The following is a 13,300-nucleotide window of genomic DNA, read 5'->3' on the forward strand; positions in this document are numbered from 1 at the left end:
AAGGAAATTAACAATCATGACGTATTTAAGTTTGAATATCTTTAAAATTGGTCGAGAATTGGCCATGTAATTTCCGCTTAATATTGCCATGCAGAAATATGGTTTTACACACCAAGATTAACACTTCTGTCAAATCATCGATCGATGTCAAAACATTGTCTGGAAAATATAAATATGCACTCAAAATGTTAATACAGATACAACAGGGTAATGGTTAAGTTACTTAATAATACTGCTGTTAATCCTCTAATTATCTGACGTCCAGCCAACACCTGTATAAACACAATGAGCGTGGATCGCAGCCTGTGCCTCGAGATATGTCGATGGCAGTGCTGGTGTGATACATAGGTAAAATATCTGTCAGGTGTGGCAGGTCATACCTGTTCGAGGAATACAGGGTATTCGCCTAATCTGGGTTTACTTTACAAAGAATATGTACAAACTTGATCGGGACGAAACAAACTGTTCGACGAATGAGGGGTATTCGAGTAAACCGAGTTTGAGGAAGTGGGGTTTTACTGTATACCAAATTTGGTTCAGAGCATCATTTGGCAAAGGGGACTCAACCTCATGCAAACAGAGAGTGTGGCCCCCATTGGGGCATAGGGGTTTGGTCCGATATATATAGATTTAAAACTTAAAATTCTTTCAGTCGTAACATGGAAACAGTTTGGATTCCCAGCCCTTAACTATATAAAAAAATTGCTGAGCATGAAGAACACACTCATGTCCCTATTAATGTCTAGCTAACCCAAAGAGATATAGTCCTAAAAGCATTTATTTCTAGAACTGTTCTGATAAATTGGTATGGTATTCAGGAAGTTTTTTAATTGAAAATAAAATTCAAGGTGAACTATTAATGTCCCTGGGCTTCTTGTTTAACAATTCAGTTGAATTATTTAAAATTGGATTTTTTTGCATGTTATATGTTACAGAATGCTGTGTTTCCCGTATCTTCCCGGAGAAACTGTACCGTGGAAATCCTTTTATGAATTCAACATGGACAACAGTCCAGGTGAATCAACTGACCCCAAATGGTCACCTTCGCTTATGCCCTTGTGCTGTACATGTGTTGTTGTCAATCTGTCATCCTGTCCCCTAGAATAGCCTGTCAGATCTTAACCAAAATTGATATGAACATTCTGGTCATTGTTTACAGCATTTTTAGCTCACCTGGCACAAAGCTTATGCCGTGGCGCAGCGTCCGTCCGTCCGTCCGTCCGTCCTCGTCCGTCAACTTTTCCTTTAAACAACTTCTTCTGAAGAACAGACAGGCCTAGAGTCATGATATTTGGCTGAAAGGTTCGTTGGTAGGAGCCCTACAAAGTTCTTCTGAGGAACTGAAAGGTATAGAATCTTCATATTTGGCTGATAGCTTCCTGGGATGGAGCCCAACAAAGTTTGAGAACGAAAATTACCTTGACCCGTTTTCAAGGTCACAGGGGTCAAATATGTCAAAAACTTCAAACGACTTCTTCTGAAGAATTAAAAGGTATAGAATCTTCATATTTGGCTGAAGGCTTCCTGGGATGGAGCCCAACAAATTTTGAGAATGAAAATAACCTTGACCTACTTTCAAGGTTACAGGGGACATATGTGTCAAACACTTCAAATGACTTCTTCTGAAGAACTGAAAGGTATATAATCTTTATTTTTGATTGATGGCCTCCATGGATAGAGCCCGACAAAGTTTGAAAATGAAAATGACCTTGACCTTCTTTTAAGGTCACATGAAGCAGATATGTCAAACACTTTAAACGACTTCTTCTGAAGAACTGGTAGTTATAAAATCTTAATATTTGGCAGGTGGCTTCCTGGGACAGAGCCAAACAAAGTTTGCGAATGAAAATGACCTCAACTTACTTTAGATGCCACAGAGGTCAACAACATTTTAATGGATTTGTTCTCGAGAACTAAAAGGAATGGATTCATAAGATTTGGCTGGGTGCTTTTTGGAATAGAGCAATTTGAGAAGGAAAATGACATTGACCTACTTACAAGATCACATTGTTTTTAAACAGATATAAATATTTTAAATCTGATAGACCAGTAAGAATGGGACTCCTATTAGCCCGATTCTTGATTTTTTGTTTGGCCTTATATAAGGATCCCTGTCCCACTGCAATGTAGTTTTCAGTAAATAGAGTAACCTCCCTTTAACTTCTGTTTGGATATAATTGTATCACAGTTGGGCCAGAACACTTTCGTTTACCAGGTAGCTCAATCAGTTAGAGCGATTGATTAGATGGGGGGGGGGCTATTCAAATCCCCCTGCGAGCGTGGTCCGTCCGTCATTCCGTCCATCCTTAAATAATTCTTGTTAGCGCTATTTCTAAGAAAGTACTGGAGAGATCTTTCCTCAAATTTCACATGAAGGGTCCCCATAATCCCTAGTTATGCATATTGTTTTTGGGGACTGATTGAAAAACTAAGATGGCCGACAGCCAGCCATCTTGAATTTGAGAATGAAAGTTTATTAGTGCTATTTCTCATAAAGTATTGGTTGGATATTTCTCCAATTTCACATATAGGTTCCCCATGGTCCTTAGTTATGCATAGTGTTTTTTGGGACTGATCACAAAATTAAGATGGCTGACAGGCAGCTATCTTGAATTTGAAAATGAAAGTTTCTTAGTGCTATGGTAGCAGTATACAGTAGAAATGGCCTGACTCTGATAAACAAGGCACATGTCGAGGAAATGTAAACACAGCGGATTTACCCTACACAACACATGTATACATGTATATATATTTATAAACTGCATTACATTACAATACATATAAAGTACTGAGAAGTGTATAAACCTCTTTTTTCTATGTATGTCACTTGTGTGAAAACCATGGTTACCACATCAAAAATTACCAAAAAATGCCAAAAATTGCTATTTTTAACCCAAAATTTGACCCCCGCAACTAGTAATATTTTTCCTAAGTTCTGTCTGAAATTAAAGATTACCTACCTGGTTGCAGAATTATCTGGGTCCCAGTAAAGTTGTAAAACTAGATAATTTGCAATTTTACGTCTTGTGCTGTTGTCAAAATTTTACCTCCTGTAAAGCTAGCTTTTCATGTGTAGGCACCCTTTCGGATTATGGCCAAAATTTTATTCTCGAACCAAAAAAATCTTCTTTTTTTTACAAATGTGAAGCTCACATAGCCCACTTCATCATGCTTATACCAATTTTAGTACAGTTTTATTTTCATATTTTTTTTACATATCATTATACAGGGGTTAGCCATTTAACAAAAATATCACCCATGGCCACAAGCCTCTACTGTATACTGCTACCTATTTCCCAGAACTTATTGGAATTATTTTCCAGAACTTATTGGAATTATTTCCCAGAACTTATTGCAATTATTTCCCAGAACTTATTGGAATTATTTCCCAGAACTTATTGGAAGGATCTTTTTCAAATTGTACATGAAGGTTCCACATCATCCCTAGTTATACATACCATTATTTGAGACTGATCACAAAACTGAAATGGCTGACATGCAACCATCTTGTATTTGAGAATGAAAGTTTGTTAGTATTATTTCACAGAATAATCAGGAGTGGTCTTTCTCAAATTTCACATGAAGTTTCCCAATGGTTCTTAGGTCTGCATTTTGAATTTTGGGGATGATTAGAAAACCAAGATGGTCAGCAGGTGGTTGTATTGAATTTGGGAGTAAAAATTTTTTTTAGCCTTATTGCTCAAAACGTTTTGGAGTGATCTTTCTCAAATTTCACATGAAAGTTCCTCTTGTTCTTAGTTATGCTTATCAAATCATACTTGCTCATGGTAACTTTTGAGGTTGATCAAAAGATTGATTAAGATGACGGATAGGCAAACTGATCGAACAGATAAGAGAAAAGATCAAACTGACACAGAACTAATGAAGATGGTACTATGGTGGGCGCCTCGCGGATCTCTTGTTTACACTAGTACTGTACTATGGTGGGCGCCTCTCAGATCTCTTGTTTACACTGTACGTTGGTGGGCGCCTCTCAGATCTCTTGTTTACACTGTATGATGGTGGGCGCCTCGCGGATCTCTTGTTTACACTGTACGTTGGTGGGCGCCTCTCAGATCTCTTGTTTACACTGTACGATGGGGGGCGCCTCTCAGATCTCTTGTTTACACTAGTACTGTACATTGGTGGGCGCCTCGCGGATCTCTTGTTTACACTAGTACTGGACGATGGTGGGCGCCTCTCAGATCTCTTGTTTACACTGTACGTTGGTGGGCGCCTCTCAGATCTCTTGTTTACACTGTACGTTGGTGGGCGCCTCTCAGATCTCTTGTTTACACTGTACGTTGGTGGGCGCCTCTCAGATCTCTTGTTTACACTGTACTATGGTGGGCGCCTCTCAGATCTCTTGTTTACACTGTACGTTGGTGGGCGCCTCTCAGATCTCTTGTTTACACTGTACGTTGGTGGGCGCCTCTCAGATCTCTTGTTTACACTGTACTATGGTGGGCGCCTCTCAGATCTCTTGTTTACACTGTACTATGGTGGGCGCCTCTCAGATCTCTTGTTTACACTGTACTATGGTGGGCGCCTCTCAGATCTCTTGTTTACACTGTACGATGGTAGGCGCCTCTCAGATCTCTTGTTTACACTAGTACTGTACGATGGTGGGCGCCTCTCAGCTCTCTTGTTTACACTAGTACTGTACGATGGTGGGCGCCTCTCAGCTCTCTTGTTTACACTAGTACTGTACGATGGTGGGCGCCTCTCAGCTCTCTTGTTTACACTAGTACTGTACGATGGTGGGCGCCTCTCGGATCTCTTGTTTACACTGTATGATGGTGGGCGCCTCTCAGATCTCTTGTTTACACTGTACGATGGGGGGCGCCTCTCAGATCTCTTGTTTACACTAGTACTGTACGATGGTGGGCGCCTCGCGGATCTCTTGTTTACACTGTTGTTGGTTATACATGTAATTTGTTTCTTTCATCGTTAATATTTCTCATAAAAGTCCCGTAATATTGTTTCCTTTTTTGAAATGATTTATCAAAGTGATAATCATACTGGACAAAAAGCTTACAACACTTAGCTACAATGTTTTTTGGCAGTGGTACGGGGATCCTTAAGAAACATTTGAAAACATGTATAAATAGGAATGATTCTAGCAATAGTTGTATATGTTTAATATTAGCAGTTTCGATAATGCATGTGCAGTAAGTTTACTACAATTAATGCAACTCATCACTGTATCACTGTTGATTATCAGGTATTTATTTTTCATGATCCATAAAGCAATGTTCTACCTATCTTTGTTAGCGAATGGGCCCACCTTGATGCCCACCCCTGTGGAGCTGTACTGCGATCACCGTGGAAACAAGGTGCACCTCTTGCGTTCCTCAGCTATGGTTGTCACCAGTCCATCTGAATTAGATAGCAACCTGCTTTTCTGGACTGGAGCAGATGGGCGAAGGTCAAAGATAAACCTTTGTAAAAAGGTCAAAGATTCTGTGCATGAGGTAAGTCTATGATATGGTTTTATTTGGGTATTCTGTAAAAAACAAGAAAATGCAGCAAAGCTACTGGACACCAAACCTTTTTATGAAAATGACTTACTGGCAGTCCATCAACCACAAGAGAACAGATCCTGCATACTTGAATCTATTTAATTATAATTATATAAATTATTAATGACATTAATTTTGTCGTTCAGAATATTCCGATCACGCTCAATATCCCTACGTTTTGCACTATTGTCACTCAATAATTGTCCCACAGCACGCAAATATACAGTTTTAACCACACGTTTAAGCCTAAATATCAATGATTTGGCAATAACGTCATCTTTTGAGAGAGAAAAGCCGGGACTTAAGATGATTAACCTAAAAGATCATTTATACCGTTTGTCAAAATTGCAGCGATTTTTGCAAATATTTCTTTTGACAATGTACCTATTTGACTATTTTGGATAAATTATCAACCATCTTCTAGGTTAAAGCGTCAATCATAGCCCCCGCCCCTTTGAATAATTGTTATTACTTCTCGACTGAGATTGCTACAAAAACACATTTTGGCACAACGCTGGTATTTTGGTTGTTATCACATATTCGATTTATACAAGTGAAAAAAGATATCGTATTGAACGGGAAAACCATGAAATTTTCTATTTCTTTCATTTTTTTCCACGTCACGCTGTGCCAAATATTGCTACACCAGAAAAGCGCGGGAATGTGTAACGTAGTTTTTGACGCCAAGTTGTAATGACGTCACACTTGACAACAATACGGAGCGCCATTTTGAATGGGTTTTCACTGCAATTTTGACATTTGCTGGTATTATCTGGTAAGATTTCCAGACAAAAATGATATTAATTGTGTAGTTATGTAAAAAACAATTGTGTATGCTGCAAAGGTAGACAACACAACCAGTTAGTCTGCCGTCACTTCAATTAAACTTGAAAAACTTGAAAATCTACGCAGAGAATATAATGTACCGTTCAGATTGGACAATACTATAAGAGTGAAGTTTTTACTCGTGAAGATATAATGTTTCGTTTATCTTCACTACATTAACGATATGTTTATATCAAATGGAGAATTCATGATATTTCACTTGTAAACTAATAAATCCCGATACCGTATAGACCATCATGTTTTTGAAGACAGTATGCAGCCTCTATTTCCCAGAAGGCTTTCACGCATGGGGAAGCACAGGAAGTGGACAAAGTGGTTACAGATCAAACCCCAGAGGCGCTTTGATTTTTTTTTTTTTTAACCTTATTTTAACAGATTAGATAAAATGGTTTATTTCCCAGAATCCTTTAGTCACAGATTATTTTTTAGCCGACCATTATCTAATAGCGGGCTATTTAAACCACTCTTCGTCTGTGGTCCTTCGTCTGTCATGCTGTTATTTCGTCCATCTGTCCACACTTTCGTTTCTGGAGATTTCCTGATATCATGATGATTGACTATGATAAATTGTATGTAGATGTTCAACAGGGATTTCAAAAGTTTCTAAGATCAAGGTTAAGGTCACTTACTAAAAATTGACTAAAGGGGATATAGTAACAGACTGTTTGGATATAGTTACTGACTGTGGGGATATAGTTACAGACTGTGTGGATATAGTTACAGTCTGTGGGGATATAGTTACAGACTGTGGGGATATAGTTACAGACTGTGGGGATATAGTTACAGACTGTGGGGATATAGTCACAGTCTGTGGGGATATATAGTTACAGACAGTGGGGATATAGTTACAGACTGTGGGGATATAGTTCCCATCTGTGGGGATATAGTTACAGAACTCTTGCTGACCTGTTTTGTTGTACATACTAAATTGCTTATATTGTTCTCTTTGTGTTTGTTTTGACTTTTCAATTCTAAAATAACATTCAAATATTATTCATTAATCTTTATATTGCAGCGTGTGGAGAAAGATATATACAGCAGGTATATCTCTGATGAGGAAAAGTATGAAAGATGTAAGAAACTCCTGGAAAAGTGCTACAAATCTAATAAACTCATGAAACCCAATGTAAGTATATAGTACTAGTGTTATCTTTACGTATCACTGTATAAAATACGATTTTGACCACATATGATGTATTTACTGTCATTTTGCTAAAAAAAAGATTGCCCAAGTTCTCATATGATTTATGTCCAGAAACATGTCAAAGGTATTTGAAAATTTTCTTGTTACATAACCAGTAAGTGTTTCTATGTGACGTTTCAATGACTAGTATGGTATGTACTCTGTCACCTTCATCAGACAAATGACCAGGGAAGCGTATGTACAAAGGTGTAAAATGGGAACGAGTTGTCCTCAAATTGATGTTGATTCGGCTACACTGTTACAATAGTTGTTAACATATGTACAGAATTCACGCTATTCAGCTACGCAAATATGCTTACAGTATAGCCGAATCGATTATTTCGTTTTCTTTATATTTAATTCACTCATAAAATACACAGGATTTTGTTTACTTCATATTTAATTTACGCATAAAATACACACGGTTTTGTTTTCTTTATATTTAATTCACACATAAAATACACAGGATTTTGTTTACTTCATATCTAGTTTACGCATAAAATACACACGGTTTTGTTTTCTTGATATTTAATTTACACATAAAATACACACAGTTTAGTTTTCTTCATATTTAATTAACACATAAAATACACACGGTTTTGTTTTCTTCATATATATTCCCACATTTTCTTTTTCAATACATTTTATGAACACATTTTAAATTACAACACAAATGACAATTTGAATGACCAAATCGACTATATACACACTGACTCATTGAGCTTAAATTACTGCACAGGTAAGTAGTTTGATTATGCACGTCTGTTTTGACAAAGTCACAGTGTGAATTTAAGACCCTGCAAATAAGTACCAGGTAGGAAAACACTCAAATTTGACACGCGAAATTAAAGTACTTTACAGTATTATATATCACGTAAACATTATCATACAAGCATAACAAATTATTATTATAACACCAATAACCTTGACAATTTCTGTACAATTTTTATCGGTCAAAGGTTAAGGTCATTGTTCATGAAAATATAATGTTTTCCACATTCTTCAGTATTTTTTACATGTGACTTTTTCTGTAGGACATGGATCGATACATTACTCGTGTGATACAATCCGAGAGGCGAAAAACGGACAAGGTGAACCTGAGATACTTACCTGATTCTTTCGTCTGCAGTGTGAAGACTCCGGCTCGATTCTCCAGCACCCTAGTTATCCCCATGTCTTACCCTGATGGCCAGATTCCCACTCACATGTGTCTCATGGTAAATAATATATACAATATATAAGATATAAAATAAAATTAAACTTTATTTATTTTACAATAATTTATGAAACAAGTTATTTCAACTTATATTAATCACTCTTGTTGGCCCAGATGTTAGCGTGCGGGGGTCTTAGTGTGAGAGGAAACCGGAATACCTTGAGAAAATCCACGTGGCTGGGCAGGTGACCCTAAACCTTTTCACATTCTATCGGGGAATTGAACCCCATTTACCTCGGTGAAAGACAAGTGCGCTATCCACTCTGCCCCTCACCACCCATTTAGTAATACTTAAGATTTTGCAAGTTCCGACGAGCAAATATCTAGCAGTATTATAATTTCTATTATACCTTGTCTTTATAACAACATGTCTTATTCAATGATATTGATAATATGATATGGCAATATAGCATCATGTCAACCTTGTGTGCTTGTGATTCCCAGACCATATTTCCCTTATTTGGACCTTCTCCACAAAAAAGGGCAGAGTCACTGCAACCAAATTCCGAATGACTGAAGCAGACGACAACAACTGCGCGTCAACCTGGTCATCTTTACGATTGGATTATTGTTATTTTGGCATTATAAAATATTAATTGCCCTTGTGGAACGGAAACACAATTCTTTGTTTCTGCAAAATAAATCATGTCAAACTCCGGCTTCACCCTAGTGAAACATTGTTAATCTCTGAGAAACAAAAAATCATGTTTCCCTACAATAAGGATAATACATTTTTCTCTCATTTCCCTGAGTGTAAGATGGAGCTGTCCAGGGTGAGAAAGGGGTGTAGGATTACACTTATGACGATTGCCAGTTGAGACCTTCTGTGAAATCAGATATTTTCGTTAATGGGCCAAAATTTCGTGGATTCCTGACAAAACACCTTTTTGTTGGTGCATGAATTTGAAGATTACAAGAACTCACTCAAACGTAGACTTACTTTATTCCGTCTTTGCGTATTGCAGAGTTATCTTCTCTTGTGAGCAGGTATTGATTGTTACGTCATTTGTTTGTGAGAGTAACGTCATCAATTTTTGAGAAAACGACGTAATTTTCTCACACAAATCAATGGAGTAACAATCAATCCCTGCTCACGAGAGAAGATAACTCTGCAATACGCAAAGACGGAATATTAGACTTGTAATTACTTCGTGGATGAAGATTACCTACGAAATCAATGAAATTAATATCCCCATGGAAATGAATGATTTCAAAGTAGTCTTTGGGTCTAACTGATTGAGATAACCTCCCTAAAACAATATATGTGGCTGTGGGCATAAAATCATTTCAGTAAGGTTACTTACTATGACAATGCAAGTTTGGACATGAATATGATAGCGTATGTCTCTCTAAACTAAAATTGGAATGTAGCATACCACAGGGTGAAGTGGATAGCAACTTGCCTTTCAACAAGGCGGTCGGGGTTCGATTTCCCGATCAGATGTGAAAAGGTATGGGCCCGGGTCAACTGCCCTGCCACATTGGTTTTCTCTTAGTACTCCGTTTTCTGCCCACACTTAGACCCCCCCCACACACTAACATCCGGGCCAACAAGAGTGATCAATATGAGTTGAAAATATAACTTCTTTCATGGTTTTTATATATATTTCACAGGTGTATAGAAACAAGGTGTACTATGTAGACCAAAACAGCAGGTACATTACACAGGTACACCATAGGAATAGGATGTTTATGTACCACTGTACAACTGTATATGTAGATTTTGGGTATGAGGAGAAAAACACTCCAGCAGATTTATATGCTATATTGCTATAAACTCATTCACCCCTGAAATATCATAATGAACTATTCCAACCTTTGAAAAGGAAGAGGTCAAATGTGTCTTCAGGGGTGAAATAGTTAATAAGAATATTTTGCCATGTTTGGTTCAATATCCAGTGAGTGATACAGGCCCTAGCCTCTTGGCCGCTTGTCTATAGAAAAAATGTGTATTTGATGGATTGTAAGCCCATGAAATGATGGGGTTTTGTTAATATTCGTTGTGAAATGTAATTTTGTGTCTGTTTTCTTTGACAGTTTGTGGATTGTTCATCTATGGAGACATTCTCGGAACCTAGAATATGTCACCGGAACCACCAAAGGTTTTTTTCCGAGGATTTAAGCTGGAATGATGAAAATCATGTACCCAGGACGTTGATCTTGCCTCACGCAGACCTTGCACCTGTCTCCATTTCAGCCAAGTATGTTATCAAAACACTTTCAAATGTTTCTATGAAATGTTATCACGGATGTGACTGATAAATGAAACAAGTCTTAGTTGTAAAGGAGTTTTTATGCCCCTGTGATAAAATGGGGGGGGGGGGGGGGGGGGGGGGGGGGGGGGGGGGGCATATAGTGATGCCGTCCGTCCCGTCCCGTGCGTGAACAAAGTGGTTGTAACTATTTATAAAACATCAAACACGGAAACTAATTTCACATAGTGATGGCCCATTCATGTCTTACAGACATTTTCTAAAAAAACAATAAGGAGCCGGCCCTACGGTAGGCAAAACATTGAGGTTCGTATCTTGCCCTGCTTAAATTTTACAATCAAAACAATGTTCTACAGCTTCTTTGTAGGTTATTTATTCCTTTTATATTATTTTCATAAAAACATCCCAGACGGTATGTTTTTCTTCTCACAATTGATTTAACAAAGCTTAAGTCATGTTAGATTAAAACAATTTCCAGTGCATAATTATAGTTTTTTGGGTGGGTACAGGAATCCTTGAGAAACAAGGTATTTGAAAGAAAAATAGGATAATCTTTTTATAACAGGAGAGGAAAAATGCACGGCCAGACCAGATTCAAACTTGGGACCCTCCGACACTAGACGGATGCTCTACCAACTGAGCTACCTGGTCGCCAACAATAGACCCAGTCCAGTTCCGCTACATTCCTCCATCCTTTTTCTTTGTCTTCGCCCCTGAAGACACAACTATTTACAACCCTGGTTTGGGTATCCCCTTGCCAAAAATACACCAAATACTTAATTGAAACAAGGGTTGGTCTCGGGCACCACTGTAATGGGAGAGAAAAAATGCGAGGCCAGACCTGGATTCGAACCTGGGACCCTCTGAACTCTAGATGGTTGCTCTACCAATTGAGCTACCTGGTCACAGCCGATCGACCTAGTACAGTTCGCTACACTTTAATGGTCATAATATCTGACTGTTATTACACACAATGTTTACAAGGATACTGTTCAGTAATGTAGTGAATTCAATTTAACCCATGAAGTGATGGTAGTTATAGGGACATAACTAGCTTTTCTTCCATACCTATATACAAAATGTAGGTTTGTTTATTTAGATCCAGTGCCTCTCATACAGTAAAGCCAAAAAATAAAAATGTATCTTTCAGGTACCCCGACCGATCCTCGAATGTGCTTAAATGTCCCATACAAACATGTCAAAAATCATAAGTATCTAAGGCAGGTATCAAAACCAATTTAAATGTACTAAAATATAATAAAAAATGAAAACAATTGGTCTGAATATCTCTGTTTGGTGATTTTTGTTATTTTTAAAATAAGCTCCCCGTCCCTGCCCCTTACAAAGAAAATCCCTACCAAGCTACCCCATTTTTTACAGTCATGTTACCTGAAATACCTGAAAGGTATATTTATGTTTTTGGGTCTCATTATTAGCTCACCTGGTCCAAAGGATTTCTTTAAACGACTTCTTCTGTAAAACAGTGCACTGGATATCAATCACATTTGATCAAAAGCATTCCTAGGAGGCAGGGATTTAAAATTGTACAAATGGTGTGGCTGATCCCCCAGGGGGCTGAGGGGCAGGGCCAAAAAGAGTATTTGGCTATACTGCTTAAAGCGACTTCTTCTTTGGAACTAAGAAGTGGATATCTACCATATTTGACTTGAAGCATCCATAGGTGATGGTGATTTAAAATTGTACAAATGGTTGGGCTGACTCCCCAGGGGGCTAAGGGGCGGGGCCAAAAGGGGGCAATTTGGCTATATTGCTACAAAAGACTTCTTCTGTAGAACTGTGCACTGGATATCAATCATATTTGATCAAAAGCATTCCTGGGAGGCAGGGATTTAAAATTGTACAAAATGGTGTGGCTGACCCCCCAGGGGGCTGAGGGGCAGGGCCAAAAAGGGTATTTGGCTATACTGCTTTAAGCGACTTCTTCTCTGGAACTAAGAAGTGGATATCAACCATATTTGACTGGAAGCATCCCTAGGTGATGGCGATTAAAAATTGTACAAACGGTTGGGCTGACCCCCCAGGGGGCTGAGGGGCGGCACTAAAAGGGGGCAATTTGGTTATATTGCTAAAAATGACTCCTTCTGCAGAACTATGCCATGGATATTGATCATATTTGGTCGGAAGTATTCATGGGAGGCAGGGATTCAAAATTTTACAAATGGTGGGGCTGACCCCCCGGGCTAAAGGGTGGGGCCAATAAAATGCATTACTTGGAAATGGTTGAGATCCCCACCATATAACCATATATACAATTGCTGAGTATAAAGAGAAGAATGCACATTTGCTTCTAGGATGTCCC

At 38.3% G+C, this 13,300-nt stretch overlaps 1 protein-coding gene across 1 annotated transcript in view; it reads left to right on the forward strand.

The window, feature by feature from the left end:
- LOC110440354 overlaps positions 1-13,300 on the forward strand; it is a 40,066-nt gene that overhangs the window by 13,977 nt on the left and 12,789 nt on the right. The window contains exons 10-14 of the mRNA XM_021483374.1: positions 936-1,015; positions 5,275-5,474; positions 7,384-7,494; positions 8,586-8,768; positions 10,805-10,968. Of these exons, the coding sequence (XP_021339049.1) occupies positions 936-1,015; positions 5,275-5,474; positions 7,384-7,494; positions 8,586-8,768; positions 10,805-10,968 (738 nt within the window). The remainder of the gene's footprint in view (positions 1-935; positions 1,016-5,274; positions 5,475-7,383; positions 7,495-8,585; positions 8,769-10,804; positions 10,969-13,300) is intronic.

Source organism: Mizuhopecten yessoensis, unplaced genomic scaffold, assembly GCF_002113885.1.
Source record: "Mizuhopecten yessoensis strain PY_sf001 unplaced genomic scaffold, ASM211388v2 scaffold11179, whole genome shotgun sequence".
NCBI lineage: Eukaryota > Metazoa > Mollusca > Bivalvia > Pectinida > Pectinidae > Mizuhopecten > Mizuhopecten yessoensis.